General features: G+C 44.8%; 1 protein-coding gene across 3 annotated transcripts; it reads right to left on the reverse strand.

Moving 5' to 3' along the window:
* Positions 1-219: 219 nt before the first annotated feature.
* Positions 220-23,491, reverse strand: LOC147445423 (uncharacterized). Of its 3 annotated transcripts, none has more exons than XM_086524941.1 (5): positions 23,390-23,491; positions 23,188-23,298; positions 2,133-2,599; positions 1,415-1,988; positions 220-798 (listed from the first exon to the last, which is right to left on the reverse strand). In XM_086524941.1, exons 3-5 carry the CDS (start codon positions 2,433-2,435, stop codon positions 473-475), a joined length of 1,203 nt encoding a protein of 400 aa, XP_086381067.1. In that variant the 5' UTR covers positions 2,436-2,599; positions 23,188-23,298; positions 23,390-23,491; the 3' UTR covers positions 220-472. The 3 variants fall into 3 exon arrangements, with proteins under 3 accessions (XP_086381067.1, XP_086381069.1, XP_086381068.1); XM_086524943.1 differs by having other exon boundaries at positions 23,188-23,295; positions 23,390-23,408; XM_086524942.1 differs by lacking the exon at positions 23,188-23,298.

Below are 23,491 nucleotides of genomic sequence, written 5' to 3' on the forward strand. Positions count from 1 at the left end.
TTTTTGGCCTGTCTACAAAGACACTTCAAAGCTAATCTCAACAGCAAATAAACAAAAAAACTTACTTCAAGCTTTTAAAAAAGTAACTTTTCGCAAATTTTCAAGACAAAAGGAAAGCCCGCAAGCTACACGAGGAGACTTCCAAATTTGCTTACCTTCAAATATACTTTTTAGCCATAATGTAGACATAGACAAGTTGCATGCATTTTAGTACTCAGATTACCAACAGATAGACCAAGATTAAACATCCCAAAAAATGGGCATGAAATTCAATTACAATTGTGCGGCTGTTTTACACCACCTAGAATATGTTTGGGCTCCAAAAGGAAGCTCAAGCAGCCCTACTAATCTACATCAATAGTCCTCTATGAACATCTTATCTAGCTTAAGGCTAGCTCACAGTGCTCAAATTAATCAATGAGAGGTTCAACTGCAAGCGGAACTGAAGAAGAAAGTTTCTTAAATAGAAGGCTCAGAAAGACGATAAGTCTGCTGAGTTCCTTATAGAGAAATACCAGTTCTCGAAGCACTCCTGAAGATTAGGCCATTCGGAAGTCGAGGAGATGTACTCTCTTAACCAGCATGCAAGGACCCTCTCTTGATCCAGTACTGAGAGAGAGAGGATATTCTGTTCAAGGTTCTTCGAAAACTCCGTCTTCTCAGAAGGCATCAGACATGGATATTCGAAACCGAACTTCGCATGGCAAAACAAAGGAAGCCACAACAGCAACACATTAACTTTCAAACTGCTGCTGCATGTGCTTGGCTCAGAAACAGCCAATTCGTTCAGCAGCATCACTGTAGGCAGAGACTTCGTATTAGATGAAAATGGCAGTACAAAACCTAAGTGGTACAGCTTATCGACATATTCTTCAATGAAAATTGGCACCTCGAAAAAGGGCACCTATTGAAGTATTTTCAATCATTTCAAGAAAAACATTAACAGTAAAAATTTTCCTTCACTAGATGCCTTCTAAGAAAACCAAACATGACAGAACTTCATTGTTATAAATAGATTAAAGAAAAATGTATGTGTGTACATATGTATATGTGTGTATGTATGTATATACCAAGATGAATCCAAGATAACCCCAGATTCACCCACATGGCAGTCACCCGCAAAACAACATAACCATCAGCTCCATCATGCATAGTATTGACTAAAAACCACGACATCCCCACTAACATCGTCAGTGCCCAATAGTGGGTGTAGAACTAGGTACTAACATATGCTCCCAAACACAAAACACACCGCACACACACATATACACACACACAATATACATCAACACGAAGTTCAGCGTATATGTATGTTATCTGTATATGTAGAATGTTATCTATACACACATACATATATACATACAATGACATCACTAAATAAAATTCTATGAGATTAAAGAAAACCATAACTTACCAGAAACTCTCAGAAGACAAGCTTGTATGCGAGGATCTGCAGAGAGGGATAGCTTTGCTAGACAGTGCATAGCACCCCACCTTCTGATAGGTTCGCTGAGGGACGAACAGTCCTTCAGCTTCTCGGTTACCCAAAGTAGTTCCTGTGCAAGCTTTTCTGCCGTTGCACTCACATTAGACCTTCTCACACTTGAAGTTGATGATTGCACAGGCGGTAGCTCTGCTGTGGCCTTAATAGGCTTCGCCGCTCGATATAGAACATTGTGTATGCAAGTGCCAATAAATTCCAAGGATAGCCTCTGTTGAAAGAGACCAACATTCTTGAGAAAAACTGAGTGAATGAGAGCCCAGAACCAGCTACCCTCCTTCAATTCTTGCTGATGGTGAAGTTCTTCGAGTGATAGGGTTAGCAAATCAACGGTTCTTGAAAAGGCAGCTTCAAGAGCTGCTTTGTTAGTCTCCCATAAGATGTCATCCCCTTTCACTCTGTTCTTAGAAATCAGCCTCTCAGCCAGTGCCCGTGCAAATTGGTACTTGTCAGAAGAGGCCGGGGTATCATTCACCAAACCTAGGACCTGAGGAGTGCATACCCAAAAGGACCTGAACTCTGTCATGATGGCTTACTACGTTGATGCAAAACTTACACACAGCATATAATCAACATTGAGGAATGTTACACAGATAGAACAAGAGCACCAACCATTGATTATATAGCTTACCTGAAAAAGGGCTCTCCTCATGACACCACTTTCAGATGATGGAGAAGAAAAAATGAGAGTTCCGCTTTCTGTCTCTGGCTTAACTAACACTTGGTTCAAAAAATGTTCAATCAGCAAATGGGCTGCCCAAATGAAAAATTTTAAAATGGATAAGATCATTCCTCCCAAAGCTGCAAATTTTTCCTGGCCCGTCTTGTTTAGGTTTGTTATGAATGTCAAGGCATTGATGCAAGACACCAACGGAAATAAAATGAAGCTTCCATCCTCTAAAGATTTATACAGGGGGATCACTTGCTTTGCCATTGAGTAAACTCCTTATGATGCTGGAAACGTGTTAATGAAGACCTTTCTTTGTAGCACACTAAAGCCCTTCAGGCAAAGCTGTTATCATCCATTAAAAATCCTATTTTTATGAAACCTGTCCTCTGTTTAAAGCCTTTCAAAGTAAGAGAAATCTCAGATTTTGCCTGCAGGAAGAAAGACACAAAGTAGGTGGCATAAGATTCCCTCTGCAAAACATACAAGATGACATAAAGTGAGATACAAGCACGATGGAAATTGGGATAAAACACAAGGTCTAGATTGATAGAGATGCGTTTAAAACCACACCCAGTAGAAAAACGGTAGTAAACCCCAGGTGTTTGACTAGAATGAGCAGTCCGACGAAAAAATTTCTTTGCTGAGAATGTCTGAGTTGGCAATTTAGAATGTTTGTGTCTTCAACTTTTGACCAATTTATCCTTTCTTTGCAGTGTGCATTGGGGACAAAACGTTTCTTAAATGAAACTATTACAATTTCCATAAAAAAGATCCGTGACGAGGTTTGGAGTTCACGAGATGAGCTTGCACCCAAGTTGGTTCTACATCAACATTCATGACAAAAGCTGTTCTCTTGTGTGATTTGCTTCAGACGTGGTTTTTTGCAGATTCTCTGTTGTTTGAGAGCGGTAGTAGGAGAAGGCTTTGGCCTCTGCTTGAGGGATTCCATCATCGGAATCTGAGAAGGGAGACTTGAGCTTTCTTCATCTAAATGTAGTAAATTAATACCGCTGTCATACATAAGTAGTTTCGCTCTTGAGATTAAGATTAGGGTCTCGAGTGCCATAGTGCCATCGAGGACAGGATCTAGGTATTGAGCCCATCTTCCTAATGTACTTGTACTATCTTTTTCCCCATCAATACACTCTTAGCGGGGTCTGTGTGTGTGTTGGGGGGGGGGGGGGCGCAACAGGCCATTTTGGTCCCAGTCTGATGTTGATACTCTCTTTCTCCTCCTCTCTCCAGTCTAGTTCTAAGTAATATTTATTTCTATAAATTGTGGGGGAGCAGGAGAGAGAGCCCACTTGCTGTCCTATGCAATGAGAGTGAAGGAGAAGAGGAGAGAGGCGCTGTAGAAGCACACGCAGAGAAGAACGTGAGAGAGAGAGAGAGAGAGCTCGTCAAAAAAATTGGGAGAAGTCACGCTATTTTCTTTTGGGCTTCACATTTGAGTATATGAGTAAGTGACTAGGGGGCCATTCACACTTGGGCCCCCTCACTTATAAGTCTTTTTAACTTATAAGTTAATAAGTACAAAGCACTTAGGCCTTTATTCCCTAACAACCTCCCACCTAAAGGCAATGTACCTTTGGAGATCAAAGAATCAACTAACTATGATACATCAGCTGATCATGCACTTACTCATCCAACACCCATCATCTGTCGGCAATATGCAAACCGCTCTGCTGGAAGACTCTTGGTCAAAAGATCTGCAGGATTGTCATCTGTGTGCACCTTGACAAGTGTAATGCACTTGTCATCAAGCACACTCCTGATAAAATGATACTTCACCTCTATGTGCTTTGTCTTGGCATGAAAAACAGGATTCCTTGCAAGCATAATAGCACTCTGACTATCACAGTGTAGCACAGGAACCGGTGACTTAATGCCAAGTTCTTCTACCAAACGCATGAGCCACAAAGCTTCTTTGCATGCCTCAGTGGCAGCCACATACTCAGCCTCAGTGGTAGACAAAGCAACACATTTTTGCAGTCTAGAAATCCAAGAAACTGCACCTCCTGTGAATGTAAACACATATCCAGAGGTAGACTTCCTGCAATCTGGATGTCCAGCAAAATCTGCATCTGTAAAGCCATGCACAGATGTCTCACTCTTCCCAAAACAAATGCACAAGTCTTTAGTGCCTTTCAAGTATCTCAAGATACACTTCACTGCTTCCCAATGCTTTTTGCCAGGATTGCTTATGTACCTGCTTACCACTCCCACCGCAAATGCAATGTCCGGACGTGTAGCAACCATAGCATACATCAAATTGCCAACGGCTGATGCATAAGGAATCTTGGCCATTTCAGCCCGCATATCATTTGTGTTTGGGCAGTCATGTGCAGTCAGTTTTACGTATGGAGGTAACGGAGTACCAAGTGCCTTTCCCCCATCCATATGAAAACGATGTAGCACCTTATTAACATAATCTCGTTGAGATAGATACAGACGCCTGTTGGGTCTATCTCGAGAGATACGCATGCCCAAAATATGATTAGCATCACCAAGATCCTTCATGTCAAAGCGATTCTTTAAGCTTTGCTGTAATGCATCCAACTCCGTGACATTTTTTCCCGCAATAAGCATGTCATCAACATACAAAATCAGCAATAGAAGAGATCCATCACTTGCCGTTTTGATATACAAACAGTGATCAGAATTACTTCTTTTGTATCCTTGAGACCTCATGAATGTATCAAACTTGTGATACCATGCACGGGGAGACTGTTTCAAACCATACAAGCTCTTCAAGAGTCTACATACTTTCTTCTCTTGCCCCTTTGACACAAAACCTTCTGGCTGCATCATATAGAGCATCTCAAGCAAATCGCCATGCAAAAACGCTGTTTTGACATCCATTTGCTTTAACTCCATATCTTCAGAAGCAACCAGGCCTAAAACAAGACGTAATGTGGCAAGCTTTACAACAGGAGAAAAAATCTCATCAAAATCCACACCATGCTTTTGCTTGTACCCTTTAGCAACCAAACGTGCCTTGTACTTAGAAGAAGCATCAGATGTGACCTTGGTCTTGTAAACCCATTTACATGGCAGAGCCTTATGCCCTTTAGGCAAATCAATCAAGTCCCATGTATGGTTTTTCTCCAAAGACTGCATTTCCGAAACCATTGCTTTGAACCATTTCTTACTGTCTTCCCGTTGCATAGCCTCTTTATAGCAAGACGGCTCACCACAATCAGTAAGCATGACATAGTCCAAAGACGGTTCATATCTATCGGGGGGCCTTGTCACCCGAGTAGATCTACGCACCCAATGATCCATAACAGGTGGATTTTCAGCCTGTAAACCATCAAAAACAGCAGGCTGTTCAACCGGTTGCATCGCAGCAACGGGCGGTCTAGGAGCATCAACCTGTTCCCCTACCTGTGGTGCATCAATGGCAACTTGTTGGGGCTGATTTTCAGCAGCTAATGGCTGATTTTCAGCACCATTTTCAGCATGTAAAGGCTGCTGAACATTGGGCCTTCTTGGCTGTCCATATGTAACATCTTCACGAAAAACAACCCGGCGCACTTCCTCGACCTTTGTGGGCTGTTTGTGCATGCAATTCTCATTGAAGATGACATCATTGCTGCGTATGATTTTCCGTAATGCGGGATCCCATAATCTATATCCCATTTCACCATCCTCACCATATCTTAGGAAAATGCATTTATGAGACTTTGGTTCTAGTTTGGTGCGCAGTTCACTCCGGATGTGAACATAAGCCTCACAACCAAACACTCTTAAATGTGCATATGAGGGTGGCTTGCCAGACCACACCTCCTCAGGCACCTTTCCACCCAAAGCCTTGCTAGGTGAGCGATTAATCAAGTGAATAGCTGTTTGCACAGCTTCTGCCCAAAAACCATGAGGTAATGCAGCATGTGACAGCATACTCCGAACTTTCTCTTGGATAGTCCGGTTCAATCTCTCTGCAACTCCATTCTGAGAGGGATTAAAAGGAGCCGTGAGCTCTCTTTTAATACCTTTAGTAGCACAAAAGTCAATAAATGCTTTTGATACATACTCCCCCCCATTGTCTGAGCGCAAAGACCTAAGCTTCTTGTCAGTTTGATTCTCAACAAACGCAAGAAACTTCTTGAAAGTATCCAAAACATCGCTTTTAGCACGTATTGGATACACCCACACCTTACGTGTAGCATCATCGATAAACGAGACAAAATATTTCTTTCCCCCTAAGGACAACTGTGGCATTTCACATACATCGGAATGCACTAAGTCTAACCTGTCAGACTTCAAAGAAAGAGACCTTTTGTGCGGTGTTTGACTGTGCTTACCATAAATACAGTGCTCACAGTGAGAAAAATCAGCATACCTCAAACACGGTAAATAACCACAACGAGACAGAGTTTCCATTCCTCTTTTACTCATGTGTCCCAACCGGCCATGCCACAAAGAAACACTTGGCTGCTCGGTTACGGCGACAACATGGTCACGCACACTAGATACATGCAAAGGATACAAAGTGTCCGATTTACAACCCTTGGCTACAATCCGGGCCCCTTTACAAATTTTCCACTTGCTATCACCAAAAGTGGTGTGATAGCCTGCATCATCTAGCTGCCCTGTACTAATCAAACTCTTCTTGAGTTGTGGCACATGGCGCACTTTGTGCAAAACAAAAGTCATACCATCAGCAAAGGAAAACTGGACACTGCCAATACCTGCAATGTCACATGCATAGTTATCTCCCAAATAAACAGTGCCCTGCACCTCACCTGAGTACTGTGTAAACCAATCCCTATGAGGTGTTACATGAAAGGAGGCATCTGAATCAAGAATCCAAGTATGCATGTCCACATCAGAACCCATAGCAAGGGTATGTGCATCCACAGAAGAGGCATTGAGTACATCAGTGCTGCTGTCACTGTCACAACTACTAGCAACATTGATTTCCTCAATCAACACAGTGCTCTTCTTGGCATTTCCCTTGTTCTTCTCTTTCTTCCACTCATAGCATTCCCGTTTATAATGCCCTTTCTTTCCACAATGATGACACACAACATCTTTCCTACGAGATTTGCTGCGTGCCCTGTCCTTACTGTCAGATTTCTCCCTCTGTTGAGACCTGCCTCTCAAGTGCAATGCATTAGAAGACCCACCTGTGGTGTTCTTCCTGTTCATCTCTTCCATCAAGAGAGAACTCTCTACATCTGCATACTTAAGTGACGCACTTGAGTTACTAAGAGCTGTCCGGAATACATCCCAACTCTCGGGCAATGTGCATAGCAGAAAAGTAGCTTTGAACTCCTCATCAATCGTGAATTTCAGCTCTGTCAGTTGGCTGAAAATAGAATTGAATTCATTGAGGTGCACTGACATGTGCGTGCCCTCCTTCATGCGGAGATCCATAAGCTTCTTAAGCCAATACACTTTACTGGCAGCACTCTGCTGTGCATACAACTCGTCTAAACGCTTCCACATGCCCCATGCTGTCTGCTCATTCTCTACATTGAAGAGTAAATTGTCAGACACCGAAAGCATGATCGTGGAGCGAGCCAACTCGTCCACTTCTTCCCATTCTTCAACCTCCATATCAACCGGTTTCACACCCTGTAACTTAATAGGTTTCGCCTGTTTCTTCTGCAACATCACATTATAACATTGCTTCTTCCATATAGCAAAGTTATGGGCACCTTCAAGCTTGCGAATGTGCAAGAAATTGCCACTTTCACTGCTAGAAGCCATTCTGAGTGATTGCAAACACTGAAACCCTGTTTTGCCAACCTAAACACGCCCAAATGTGCGCAATCGGGCAAAAAACAGCTTGCTGTTACAGAAAAACAGTGAGCAAATTTCACGCGAAATCACCCCAAAACGGCGTACATTCACTGCCAAACCCTTACCAAAGGTTTCCACAAGGTGTATACATCATTTGCTTGCTGAAATTCCTTGTTTTGGGGCAAAAATCAGACCTGTAAACACCTGTTTTGCTGAATTTTCAGAACCTCGTTGGTGGAAACACCTGTAAGATTGACCTGTGAGACTTGCCCTAATGAAATTGCATCAAATTGACCCCGAAATTGGTCAATTTCAGCAGAAATAGGCTGCTGTTCGCCAGTTTTTGAAACCCTAATTTTGGGGAAACTGTCACCGGAGGTCGATTCTACACGGTGAGAGGATCCCTTCGCGACAGAGTTGATCGAAAACGGTTGAATATCCTTCCCGCAGCGAGCAAGAACAGAATTCTGATCTGTGTTGCGAAGATGGCTCTCTTGGAAACCCTAAAGCTCTGATACCATGTGTGGGGGAGCAGGAGAGAGAGCCCACTTGCTGTCCTATGCAATGAGAGTGAAGGAGAAGAGGAGAGAGGCGCTGTAGAAGCACACGCAGAGAAGAACGTGAGAGAGAGAGAGAGAGAGAGGGAGCTCGTCAAAAAAATTGGGAGAAGTCACGCTATTTTCTTTTGGGCTTCACATTTGAGTATATGAGTAAGTGACTAGGGGGCCATTCACACTTGGGCCCCCTCACTTATAAGTCTTTTTAACTTATAAGTTAATAAGTACAAGGCACTTAGGCCTTTATTCCCTAACATAAATTACTGAAATTTTAGATGTAGACTTGCTGCTGCTGCTCCCCCCCTCCGTCTCCCTGCTCGCCATCGCATTTCCCTCCTCCCGCCTTCCCCCCTGCCCACTCCCGCGACCGTTATCCTCTACCCCCTCCCCCCCGGGTGCTGCTCGGCTGATTTCGTCAGCACCTTCGAAGTGCTCGGTCCAGTAGAGGGCCATCGTTCGTCGACGTCATGCCCTTCTCCACAGCAGCAGACACTGATGGAGGCTCATGCTCCACCTCAGAGGGACTCTCAAGAAGCCCCCTCGCCCGACCCTGCAGAGCCCACCATCCGACTTGCTCTTTCGCCGACAAAGCAAGCGAGCCTCGCAACAGAGGTGGAACGCCTTCAAGTGACTTCCGTCATCTGCAAGACCAGACCCAGCAGAGGAGATGTAACAAACTGCTGACGTGTCAAAGCCCTCAAGAATAAAGCCAACTTGCAGATGTCGGCCGAGGGGCCTAAACCCTAAGAAGAACAAGTAACAGAAGAAGAAGTCCTACCAACTTATCGGGACCCCGTTCGATGGGGCCCCAAGTGACATAAAGGAAATAAAGCAAGAAATTGCGTAGCTGCTGATGACGTGGTAGATTTCCAAAAATTACGTTGGCTGATGACGTGGCAAGCTGTACGGATTTCCGTAAATTACGCTGACAGCTTTTGGCATTGCTTTTGGGACCATAAGCTTTTGAGTTTGAAAGCTTTTCATGTAAACTGCTTTTCATAGGCCAAGGGCCTTTAAATATGTGCTAAGGGCTCATTCTCTGGCATGCTTCTTAGAGAAGGTGCAGAGTCTGGAGTGCCGGCTTGTACTGTGTTGATACAATATAAAAAAATACCGAAAGGGGCACCAAGGTTTGGGGCCAATACTCTCTGGGGTGGAATCCCATCACTTTGTGTCGCGTGTGCTCTCGCTCTCTCTCTCTCTCTCTCTCTCTCTCTCTCTCTCTCTCTCTCTCTCTCTCTCTCTCTCTCTCTCTCTCTCTCTCTCTCTCTCTCTCTCTCTCTCTCTCTCTCTCTCTCTCTCTCTCTCTCTCTCTCTCTCTCTCTCTCTCTCTCTCTCTCTCTCTCTCAGTTCAGTTGTTATTGAAGTGCTAAAAGTCTGTTCAATCTGTTCTTTTCTATGGGCACCGCCTTCTCGCAGAGGTAGGCAAGATCTTGGATGTTCAGTTCCTCGGACGCGGCTACTATCAGATAGAGTTCGAGACCTCTGAGATGGCGTCCAAGGTCATCGTGATGAGCCCCTTGGCCATCCGAGCAGTTTGAGCCCACTTTCGACAATGGAGGCATGGTTTCGATTCAACTACAGATGTTCTAGTAGAGGAGGCAGACCTTTCCATCTCCGTCTGCTTTCCCAGTTTGAGGAGGGAGTACCTGCCACTCTTGTCCAGGATAGACTCAGAGATTGGGACTGTCCTTGAGACACCTCGTACGGCAGCCTCTGTAGCTGCCAAGGCGGCCAGCATCCCCACAGTACGTGTTCTGGTTCGGAACACCCACTCTCCCGAAGGTCATCCTACTACCTCGGGTGAGTGAAGGTTGGTTTCGTCAGAGCGTGGAGTATTCGGGCCTCCCGAATCAATGTTTCCATTGCAGCCAGATGGGCCATTTGGCAAAGGCCTTTTGTCCTCGCAGGAGACCTCGACCCATAGCGCATGCGCAGCCTCCCAAGGCTGAGCATGCCCAGCAGCCAAACACACAGGACGCACGGGTTGGTACCTCAACTGAGACCAGCAATCAGACAACTGACGGTTGGCAGCAGGAGCCAGGCTGCCGCCGACGAGGGCGGGTCCACGCTCCCCTTGGTGGCCGACCTTCTGCAGCTCGACAGCACTGGTTCCGACTGGGAACCGTTTTGACCCCCTTCAGCAGGACCCGCCTGAAGAGGCCCCGTCCACTTTAGTTCCTCGACCTCCACCTCCTCCTCCCTCAGAGGCTGATGCTGCCACTCCGCCTCCTCCCCCTCCCCCACCTCCACCTCCATCTTTTGTCCCTCCTCTCTCCCCGGTGGGACCCACAGCCTCATCTCCCAACCCCTCCTCCACTCCTCCTCAGACGCAGGGAACTGGACACGCGTCTGCCGCGAGGCCATCTCTTGGTAGTGCTTTCGCTACGAGCCGTGTGGTTGGAGAGGGATAGCCCCACTTGAGGCCACCTTTTTGGGTGCAAACTTCTCCTTTTGCAGCAGTCCCTAGAGGTTTGACTAGCTTTGACATTCACAGACACTAGGACTTCTTCGTCGACTATAGCTTCACACGGTTCCTGGGTGACTCTTCTCCTGACCTGGAGGAGGCTTGCTTGTGAGTCCGCGTCCTCTTTCTTGCAGCTAGAGGCAGTGAGGCTTTGGACACAATGGTGGGTTTCTCCTTCCCGCTGTGCGGTAGGGATTCCACAGAGTGGACCCAGCACACATCTCTTGACTGGCTCTAGATTCAGGCTACTGAGTTTTCACACCACACAGGGGACTTAGGGGTGACAGATTTGGTGCAAACACTTTGGCCTCTTGCCAAGTTCAGCGCGATGCCTCCGGATGCAGAAGGTTGCAGACACATAGTGATGCATTTGTTTGCTGACATCCAAAGCCCTCCTTGTTATGTATTTGTACATGAGGATTCTTGGACAGAGGGTGTAGCCCTTCGGGCTGCACGCTCGGCTTGGGCCTGGGCGGGACAGTCACTCCTTTCGCGCTTGTCTAGAGGTCGTTCAGATGCGGATTACTCCCCATCCAAACCAGCCTCAAAGATAGCGATTCGGCCTGTTGTTATGCAAAGAAGCACCTAAGAAGTGGGTAAAAGTCAAGAAAATTTTCAATTTTGTTGGGATAAGAGAAGAATATGAGGAAGATGTCATCACGGTTGGCATTATCTGAGAATGAGTAAGAAAGACACGTTGGATGACAACTGCAAGAGGTTTTGGGATACCTGTTTGCCAATGTCCTCGTTTCGGAGGGTCACTTTGAGGGACCAGATTAAGTGGTTTTGTAGTGGATTTCCAAAAGAGATTTGGCGATATTGTCTGCAACAAAAGTCCGACTCTATTCAAAGACTTATGGGACATGCCAAGCAACGTATGCATACCGGCTCATTGACCTATCCTATGGACAAGCCTGCGTCCACCTCAACAGGGCAAGAGTCTTCCAGTGAAGAGAAAGAACCAAGGGAACCAGAAGAAAGTTCATCAGAGGATTCCGGCGAAGTAAGGGAATCAGATGATAGTGCATCCGAGGGTTCTAACGAAGCAAGGGAATCAACCGATGGTTCATCAGAGAATTCCGACGATTCAGACTGTGATGTTGGGCAAGGGAGACCAATGGGGCTACCAACAAGTCACAGGGCACAAGAAAAGAACAAAAAGGTAAGCTAGGTCCATCGGATAATTTGGTCAAGTGTAACAAACTGGGGCACCCAAGTCAAGATTCTACCGCGACACAGCAGAGATTCACTTCAAAAATACTTCACAGATAAAAAGAGAATCGACACGGCCCGACGTAGTTCCCCTTGGGTCACTTATAAAGATTCACAAGGGATGCTAAAAGAAAAGTCCCAAAAGCTTCAAACTCAAAAGCAATTGGTCTAAAATCTGCCAAAAAAGCTGTCAGCATAATTTGTGGAAATCCGTACGCTCTGCCACGCCAGCAAGTCAGTGTAAATTACGGAAATCCGTACGTTCTGCCACGTCAGCAAGCCAACGTAAATTATGGGTTTCCATACAGCTGCCACGTTAGCCAGTCAGCCTACTTTGCCAGAATGTGTATTGTCTGCCTCGTCATCTACGTGTGTGAGTATCCGGTGTAACAAACTGCTGATGTATCAAAGCCTAAAGAATGGAGCTAACTTACAGATGTGGCCGAGGAGCCCAAACCCTAAGAAGAACAAGTAACAGAAGAAGTCCTACCAACTTCTAGGGACCCCGTTCGATAGGGCCCCAAGTGACATAAAGGAAGAAAATAAAGCAGGATCCACACACACGCAAAAACTGATGACGTGGCAGATTTCCGAAAATTGCGATGACATGATGACGTGGCAGGCTGCACAGATTTCCGCGTTTTGCACTGGCTGATGATGTGGTAGGCTGTATGGATTTCCGTAAATTACGCTGGCAGCTTTTGACATTGCTTTTTGGACCAGAAGCTTTTGAGTTTTAAAGGCTTTTTACTGTAACTGCTTTTCAGGCCAAGGGCCTTTAAATATGAGGCTAGGGCTCATTCTCTGGCCTGCTTCCTGGAGAAGGTGCAGAGTCTGGAGTACCGGCTTGTACTGTGTTGATGCAATATAAAGAAATACCGAAAGGGGCGCCAAGGTTTGGGGCCAATACTCTCTGTAGTAGAATTCCGCCACTCCGTGTCGCGTGTTGTCTCTCTCTCTCTCAGTTCAGTTGTTATTTGAAGTGTTTAAAGTTGTTCAGTCTATTCTTTTATATTGGCACGTGGTGCCCGTCTTGTGACAATGGTATCAGAGCATCAGGCGTGTGCTTTTTTGAAAGCATACCGGTCCTACAACAAAGCAGACAAAGCTATTGGAATTTTATTTGAGATATCTTCGCCCTCCACACCGGGCTTATTAGCCACTCCCACCCTTACTTCATCGCGCATCGGGCGCGCTCCCGTCTTCACCGCTCATGTCTTACAGGGCATAAGCCATTAAGATCACTTGCAAAGAAGGATCCGATATTTGTTTCGAGTCACTGTTTTTCTCAAAAGCAGTGCCATACAAATGTTGATGTCTATAACTACCAAGCCGCACACTCCAAGTACTTGGCAAGCTTTCAAGAAAAAAAATTGTCCGAAGTTATATGGTTTCTGACATCTTCCTTCGCAGTGCAACTTCTGGCAAAGTAGGGTATCCTGAAATGCTTGCCATGGAAACCCTAGCAGATTATAACTTGAAATTTCTCGACGTCTCTCAGTAGATGTCTCTTCATGAGCAGATGACCTTGGAGGTCCAGTGTGATTGCTATCTCTTGGGACTACCATCGCCGCCAAAGAAACACTTTCTGTCCAAGAGTTGATGGACCATGCTATGCTCGGCTACGACCTTATGGAAGGAACCTAACCCTAATTTTTGGTGCAGGTTTCAAGATGAAAAGTCAGTCGACTTTTCGAGCTCGACTGTTCGAGCTCGACTGATGTCAAGATTGCTTTTTAAGTTTGAGTTCTGTTTGATCTTCTTTGGTGATCCTGTTTGGAATTTGTTTGAAATGGATGGTATCTGTTTTGAACCTGTTTTGGTGCCGATTTGAATTGTTTGACTTTGGTTTGATACTGGTTTCAATGATTGGTGATTTTACTCCCAGGTAGAGAAGTGAGAAATACTGTTTTGGTACTGTTTGAACCTCCGAACGACGTAGGCCGATGCCTGGGGAGCGTTCCGTTGTATGCTAGAAAACCTCCGAACGACGCAGGCCGATGCCTGGGGAGCATTCCATTGTATGCTAGAAAACCTCCAAGCGACGCAGGCCGATGCCTAGGGAGCATTTGGTTGTATGCTTGAACCTCCAAGCGACGCAGACTACGGTCTGGGGAGCGTTTGGTTGTACAGTCCTCTGAGCTCATGGTGTAAGGTGCAGCGGAATGAATGTTTGAAATTTGCTCAAGATGAGTGCTCCGAACTGTGCTCAAGCGTTCCTTTTACTTACGGAAGGGAGAGCCTTCCGTTCGTTTAGTGAGAGAGTGCAATGGACACAAACAAAGTGAATGGACACTGTGAATGGAAGTGCATGAGACTGAGAGATAGAGAAGAAATGAAATGAAATGTTATATTAACATCTTCAAAAGGCCAAAGTGACCTATGAGACCTAAAAGTTACAATGTGGTGGATCTGATACAAAGTCCGAGTAATAAAAGTAACAAAATGAAATGAGAATGACAAAATAACTAAATGACTACTATGGAATCCTAAACTCCAAGGTGTGAACTAATCAGCTAGCCGGGATAGCTAAAATCACAAGAGAATATGTCACCAAAGAGGTTGTAAAACCCTCCTCCGAAGGCCCCACTCTCTATGGCGAGAGCGGTCTACTTATGATTGCACAAATCTCTACAATGCTTCGACTTGAACGACGATGAGGAGGACGACGAGACGGGCTGAAATCTGAAAACTCTAATGGCTGAAATCTGCAAATCTGTATCTGCTGAATTCTGACTCTATGTCGACGACGATGTCGATGGCGACGATGCGACGACGACGCGCTGAAAACGCAGATGCTGAAATCTGCGTTTTCAAGGCTGAATCTGTAAACTTTGATGGATCCCACTGTGCGGCGAGTAACTGCTGCAGGAAGGTGAGATTTGCGAGGTTCGGGACTTGATCTGCGGTGTCTAAGGGCTGAAAACTGAAAACGCTGATGCTTCTTGGTGTTCCGTCGCGGTAAATCTGCAAAACGTTGGGGCTGATCTGCAAATCAAAAACGCCAGGGCTGAAAATGGCTCTGCTGTCGCCGGATGGCCTGCAATTGCAAAACGCTAGGTCTCTTGTTGAGTCTTCTGTCGCCAGGGATCAGCAAAAGCAAAAACGCTGGCTGATCTGGTCCAAAAACGCTAGGTGGTTGCTGTGGAGCAAAAACGCTAGGGCTTGGGGTTCTGCTGAGAAGTTGCCTGTTGCGCGAGTGCTCCTACTGCCTCTTATGCCAATTTGTGCTAGCTTAGGTTTGCTTATATACAAACTTACTCAATTTGCCCTACCTACTTTCCAACAAAAGTCACTTAAAATAATAAGTGAAAAATGTCAAAATAGGTAAAATAGGCTAAATGCACTGAAAAATTCTCCTGAAGGATTCTGATGGATTCTGATGGGAATGCTTATGATCATGCTATGTGCAACCAGAGGATATGCATCTACACTAAGTGCCTGGACATGCACAGTCTGTGAACAGACTCACAAAAGTGCCAAATCACTTCCTATTCTAGACTGACTTGACTTGAACTGAACCCTTGTCATGTTGTAGCTTGTCCACGGACACATAGGGTTGGATATGTCACGTGACATCTCCTCCTTTTCAAAGTGAGGTACTGGTACCGAGCTGTATGGCGTCGAGGGAGATCGCCAATAGCATCCGGAATCCTGGAAGGGACTCTTCGTCGGCCCACTCTGATGTGTGGGTCGTGCGGTACTTGAACTTCATAAAGGTCTGCAACGCTTGCTTCTTTGGGCCGCGCCAAAAGCGACACAAAGTCTTCTGTGGCTCCTTCAATGCTTCAACTTCGTCGAGAGTCATGCTTCTTTCTTCTTCAAGAATCTCCATGGCTGAAAATTCTTGAACCATTTCCATAACAAAACCATGAACATACCTATTCTATGTAAAGTGACTTTTCTTCCTCAAAGACTGTGCATGTAATGTAGATAAACAAAGAGATGGAGTGCCTAACCGTTCATCACACACACGCAAACAATGAGATCGAATCTCTCTCTTCTGATCTAAAGCAATCAACTGTGGCAATTCACAACGGAAATGCCCATGCTTGGTGCTCATACTTCCTTGTGCTCGTTCTACGAATGTGTCATGCCAAGAAAGAGACATGGAATGTGACTTCCTTACATACATACTTTTCAGCTTTTCATGAACAATCCGCATACATTCGTGCTCATTCATGAGTGAAACATGCTCAACGTACAATATGTCATGCCTAGGAAAAGGGATCACATAAAGACGGTGACTAAAATACAGGAAACGATCACGAATGAAACACTCGAACAATGCGTGCGTATCAATCATGCGAACACATAATACTTCCTGTGAGGGTTCTTTGGACCTAGGCTCGAGAGCCACGATCAGTTCTTCCTGAGGGGGTTCTTTGGACCTAGGCTCGAGAACCAAGATCGATCCTTCGTGATTGATCGAATCTGCAACGAGGTTAGCTTCGCTAGAAAAAGCATCAACTAACACATCATCCTTGTGAACAATCACATCATCTTCATGAAAATCCTCATGTTTGTGAGAAATCACATCTTGATCATCATGGAAATCATCATGCTCATCATCATGCTTGTGAGAAATCACATCTTGATCATGCAAATCATCATGCTTGTCATTGTCATGCAAATCATCATGCTTGTCATTATCATCCAAATCATCATCATGCAAATCATGTGTGTCATGCTTTGGAGAAGAAGAGACTGAGAGAGTCTCCTTTTCCCGAATCTCTTGCATCTGTGCCTGCACTTAAGAAAAGAGTCGCAACAACTCTTGCATGTGTCGCGCTTGCTCATGCTCACGCTCTATGGCTTCCTTTCTTTCTGCTTTTCTTTCTGCGTGACTGCGATCCATTTCTGTCATTCTTTCTACTCTTCTTGCTTCACGTTCTAACTTCCTTTCCATAAACATCTGCTCCAACTCCTCCATAGGAGTTAGTGCAATCCTTGGCGTAGATGGGGAAGGGGGAGGGTCGGAAAAACCTCTTGGTGGAGAAAATTCTTTTTCGCCACTCTCATGCTCATCACCTCCAAGAGAAGTATCCATTCCGCTTCGAGTGATGACCATCCACTGAAGTCTTAAGTTCTTGTGGATTCTTGTGGTTTTGGGTTCTTAAGTTCACGAGGAACTTGGGTTCTTGTGGGTCTTGGGTCTTGGGATTCTTGGATTCTTGGGTGTCTTGGTTCTTGGGGTTCTTGAGGGTCTTGAGGTGCTTGAGGTTTTCTTTCACTTGCAATCTGTGTTTGAGAAGGATCTTCTCTTCACCCAAGTTATGCTCTTTTCTGCGGGCGCATCCCTTGGCAGCCTTGCGCTCACACCAAGGTTGCTTTTTCCCACCTCACGTCGATTGCCACTAAGTGCACGGTCCGCTCTCAATGAGTGAAAAGAGGCACAAGGGGAGACTGGACAAGCCCTTCTTTCTTGGGTTTCCTGTCACTCTTCAAAAACACGATTAGGAATCAACACGCCTAAGTGAACTTGGGTTCGTGCGACCTCAACAAGAAAAAAAAAATTATGTGATTCTTGTGGTTCTTTCCTTGAGTGATACAGAACATTGTCAAAGCTCTGATACCAATGTAAGGTGCAGCGGAATGAATGTTTGAACTTTGCTGAAGAGGAGTGCTCCGAACTGAGCTCAAGGGTTCCTTTTACTTACGAAGGGAGAGCCTTCCGTTCCTTTAGTGAAAGAGTGCAATGGACACAAACAAAGTGAATGGACACTGTGAATGGAAGTGCATGAGACTAAGAGATAGAGAAGAGAATATGACACCAAAGACGTTGTAAAACCCTCCTCCGAAGGCCCCACTCTCTATGGCAAGAGCGGTCTACTTATGATTGCACAAATCTCTACAATGCTTGGACTTGCCGACAATGTCGACGACGATGAGGACGACGACGAGACGGGCTGAAATCTGAAAACTCTAATGGTTGAAATCTGCAAATCTTTATCTGCTGAATTCTGACTCTATGTCGATGACGATGTCGATGGCGACGATGTGATGACGACACGCTGAAAATGCAGATGCTGAAATCTGTGTTTTCCGGGCTGAATCTGTAAACTTCGATGGATCCCACCGTGCGGCGAGGAATTGCTGCAAGAAGGTGAGATCTGCGAGGTTCGGGACTTGACCTGCTGTGTCTAAGGGCTGAAAACTGAAAACGTTGATGCTTCTTGGTGTTCCGTCGCGGTAAATCTGCAAAACGCTGGGACTGATCTGCAAATCAAAAACGCCAGGGCTGAAAATGGCTCTGCTATAGCCGGATGGCCTGCAATTGCAAAATGCTAGGTCGCTTGTTGTGTCTTCTGTCGCCAAGGATCTGCAAAAGCAAAAACGCTGGTTGATCTGGTCCAAAAACGCTGGGTGGTTGCTGTGGAGCAAAAACGCTAGGGCTTGGGGTTCTGCTGAGAAGTTGCATGTTGCGCGAGTGCTCCTGCTACCTCTTCTACCAATTAGTGCTAGCCTAGGTTCGCTTATATACAAACTTACTCAATTTGCCCTACCTACTTTCCAACAAAAGTCACTTAAAAATAATAAGTGAAAAATGTCAAAAATAGGTAAAATAGGCTAGATGCACTGGAAAATTCCCCTGAAGGATTCTGATGGATTCTGATGGGAATGCTTATGATCATGTTGTGTGCAACCAGAGGATATGCATCTACACTAAGTGCCTGGACATGCACGGTCTGCGAACAGACTCACAAAAGTGCCATATCACTTCCTATTCTAGACTAACTTGACTGAACTGAACCCTTGTCATGATGTAGCTTGTCCACGGACACATAGGGTTGGATGTGTCATGTGACACATGGCCCGGACCTTTTTAGGTTATTTGCGGGGGGAGCGACGAGGTAGTCGTTGAGTAGCTTCATACCGCAGACCGTTTGTCTGGGGGAGTGCTCAGCGGCGCTGTTTGTTGTGTCTTGTAACATGCATATGTAAGCATTTGTGTTGCATTGTGATGTGCCAATTTCTGAATATTCCTAATTGGATGAGATTGCTTGGGTATGTAATTTTAGTGCATCAAAACACCCGTGGAAGATCAGTACGGTCTGGTTGTGATGGCTAATTTTACTACGCCGGAATATCAAGAGTTCCGATCTGGACAAAAGGAGAAGCTAACTCCTTGATCAAAACAGCCGTAAGGAGAAGCTAACTCCTTGATCAAAAGAGCAGAAAGGAGAAGCTAACTTCTTGATCAAAACAGCCGAAAGGAGAAGCTAACTCCTTGATCAAAAGAGTAGAAAGGAGAAGCTAACTCCTTAATAAAGAGAGCAAATTAATTGTCCCTCGGAATGACCCTCGGAAATTTTGGAGCTAACTTGAGCTGTTTTGCAAATTTGCTGTAATCGCGGACAATTACTCTCTTTCAAGAAGGGGAGATGTAACAAACTGCTGACGTGTCAAAGCCTAAAGAATGGAGCCAACTTACAAATGTGGCCGAGGGGCCTAAACCCTAAGAAGAACAAGTAACAGAAGAAGTCCTACCAACTTATGGGACCCCGTTCGATGGGGCCCAAAGTGACATAAAGGAAGAAAATAAAGCAGGATCCGGACACACGCAAAAACTGATGACGTGGCAGATTTCCGAAAATTGCGTTGGCATGATGACGTGGCAGGTTGTACAGATTTTCGCGTTTTGCGCTGGCTGATGATGTGGCAGGCTGTACGGATTTCCATAAATTACGCTGGCATCTTTTGGCATTGCTTTTTGGACCAGAAGCTTTTGAGTTTTACAGGCTTTTTATTGTAACTGCTTTTCAGGCCAAGGGCCTTTAAATATGAGGCTAGGGCTCATTATCTGGCATGCATCCTGGAGAAGGTGCAGAGTCTGGAGTACCGGCGGCGCCAAGGTTTGGGGCCAACACTCTCTGTGGTGGAATTCCGCCACTCCGTGCCGCGTGTTCTCTCTCTCTCTCTCTCTCTCTCTCTCTCTCTCTCTCTCTCTCTCTCTCTGTCTCTCTCTCTCTCTCTCTCTCTCTCTCTCTCTCTCTCTCTCTCTCTCTCTCTCTCTCTCAGTTCAGTTGTTATTTAAAGTGTTTAAAGTTGTTCAATCTGTTCTTTTCTATTGATACGTGGTACCCGTCTTGTGACATCCGGGCACTGCCACGTCATCAATTTGTGACATCAAGGGTACTATTTTGGCCCTCGATGCAAAGTGGATGCAAGAGGAGAACATCGAAAATTCTCTTCAATCTGAGTTGTACCTTGGAAGCTTTTGGATTATTAGCAGTGTCTATCCCAAAAGTTACCCATGAATCGACAGGCTAAATTTGGTGCGGTGCGGACTCCACAAGAGAGAGCCACTCCACTCCTTTGTCACAAATTGCCTAGATTGAATGAAGTCACTAATTTCTCCTTTGAGATTTTAGGAATACTAACAGGCTGACTGTATTTTACAGTATGACTTTATAAACAACAATACACTGAACTGGAAATTTCCTTAATTGAATTGAAGACGTGTGCTCTTGCATGTGTGTATTGTTAGGGACATATAGAGAAAGATGAAATGTCTACAACATTTTATCTAATGAATGATTTAAGCTTAGTGCATCTAGACACTATTAGAGATCAATGAGATATGGATGTGATGGCTAAGTGAATTTGAACTGAATGAGATTCTAGTGCATCAAGATGTCTATCTGGATGAGAGATTAGATACTGTTGTGAGTGCATCAAGAGTTTTGGAAGGATGAGATGGTTGCATGGCGATCTAGGTGCATCAAGAGTACTAGACAGAATGAGATGGCTACATTAACTGATTGAAACACAGTGCTCGATGAGAACTAAGTGTGTGATTTTGTGAATTGCATGCTATGTGGATATACATTGTATTGTCTTGTGGAGATGGTCATGGGCATGGTTTGCTTGATTGAAATATAAAAAGAAAGGATATGAATCTAATAGTAACAAGATTTAGTAGATCAAGCCATCCGCGAAAAGATAAGCACGGTCTAGATGTGATTGCTAAATAGGTTACAATGATCATGATTTGTATTTGAGACCCTCGACAAAAATGTGAATGATCAGTGACTTATGTCCTTGTAGAAGTATTGGTGGAGTATGGTGCATGGGTATATAGAGTCAGTGTCTATTGACAAAAATGTGAATGATCAGTGACTTATGTCCTTGTAGAAGTATTGGTGGAGTATGGTGCATGGGTATATAGAGTCAGTGTCTACTGAAAAAAGTTTGTCCTTTGGTTGTTTTGTAGGCGTAATCGAGGGCGATTACAATTCTTTGAAAAGGGGGGAATGCCACAAAGTGATGACGTGGCATGCCCAACTGGAAGAGAAATGGACCGAGTGGACAAGAGGAACTGAATCTTGAAGAACTGAACCCTGAAGATTTAGGCGAGAGGCCTAAAGAGGGTTAGGAAGTAAACACCCAACCCCTACCAACTTAAAGAACTTGAAGAGCACCGGCCAAGGGGCCTAACCCTAAAAATACAAAAGCTTGACGTATGGTTATACAAAATTCCTTGATTTGCGCTAACCTACTGACATGGCACAGCCGTACAATTTTCCGCTTTTGGCGCGCTGCTGTTTTTGGCAGTTTTACGCGGGCTTTTGTGAAAAAAAGCTTTTGGAGTGCAATACTTTTGGATCATATGATTTTTGGGGCTTGCTTTTGGGTATCCCTTGTACGTTTATAACTGACCAGAGGACCACTCTTCCAGTGAGCTTCTGGACGCACAGTCTCGGAGAGAGTTGGACCCTCGAGAGTTGTACTTTGCGAAGTGAAATGATAAAGAAATACCAAAAGGGGTGCCAATATTTGGGGCCAGTGCATCTTGGCTCGGAGCTCCACTCTCACTCTCTCTCTCTCTCTCTCTCTCTCTCTCTCTCTCTCTCTCTCTCTCTCTCTCTCTCTCTCTCTCTCTCTCTCTCTCTCTCTCTCTCTCTCTCTCTCTCGTCAAGTTCAATGATTTTGCAATTTTTGTTCGTGTGTTGCCATTGATTTCTCGCTTGGAGTGTCCAAGCCAGTAACATTTTCTCCAAAGCACAGAGGATGGGTTCTTATCTAGGCTTGCCTACATTGACACTCACTTGTCCCATGGCTTACGATGTGCTATTCGACAAATTTACACATCTTGACATTAGTTGGAGATTGAAATTGGTCGATTTCAAGTGATCTCAGTCGAGGCCAGGTTGTGTCAGTTTTGTCAGAGAGAGCCAGAGACAGAGCTCCACTATATATGCACTACGAGATACATGGCCACTTTCACTGCCTACTTAGAGCGTGTTTTGGGCCTCTATCAAGAGTTATGAGATACACAGATATCTAGGACTCTACCTACCGGAGACTCAACGGCATCGAGCAAGGTTACTGAATGAGAGAGAGAGAGAGAGAGAGAGAGAGAGAGAGAGAGAGAGAGAGAGAGAGAGAGAGACCTAGAGACCAAGAGACACACCAAAGACGTTCTTTCATCCAGAGAGTGAGTAGAGTGTTCTTGTTTAGTTTAGTTTCTTTCCTTCATCATGACTTTGTATCAGATTCAACATGATGTAACTCTTCGATCTCATAGGTCATTTTGACCTCTAGAAGACGTTTTTATAGATTTCATTTCATTTCATTCCTCTCTCTCTCTCTCTCTCTCTCTCTCTCTCTCTCTCTCTCTCTCTCTCTCTCTCTCTCTCATACAAAGCAATTATCCACCGCATCTTCATTAAAGAGTAATCATGGTGATTTGCAATCATCCATAAAGATTACAAGACAGATTAGTAAGGCCCTACTTATCTTGTTACAATTCACTCACAAGTTCATCCTACAAAGAGCTGATTAGCATACAGTTTGTAAAGATCTTAGCCTTAACCATCCATACTAGCTAACGAGAGCTTAAATCAGATTGTACACAAGCTCTAATACAAAGTCCTTTCCATGAGGAGCCGGCCTCTTAAAAGACCAACCAGCTACTCCACTCAAAAGAGATGACTCTTAGTAGGCCTTATTAATCCATATTTTCCTTTTCTAAAGATGAACAAAGGAAAATAATAGTTACGTGGACTCGGAAAAGGATGCAATGTACCTGAAGTGAGATGCAATCCCAATTTGCAAATACGGATAACAGGATTGACACAAATTGACATACAAGAAAGCAAATAATACAAGTGGGGACTCCCGAATGTACAGTGACCTTCTGCATAAATGGATAACACAATTGAAACAAACTTTACAAAGTAACATGTCCATATGTTCACTATAACAAGCCAAAGAAAGAAAGACCATACAAGGGTATAAGAGATAATTGTGTGAGGCAGAGGCGGCCCTTTTGTGTCTCACCCTACTCAATTCACATAACTTTTTTTCCCACAAGCGCCTACAAAATTACC

The sequence above is a fragment of the Adiantum capillus-veneris genome, chromosome 12 (genome assembly GCF_014529385.1).
Source record: "Adiantum capillus-veneris isolate H3 chromosome 12, ASM1452938v2, whole genome shotgun sequence".
NCBI lineage: Eukaryota > Viridiplantae > Streptophyta > Polypodiopsida > Polypodiales > Pteridaceae > Adiantum > Adiantum capillus-veneris.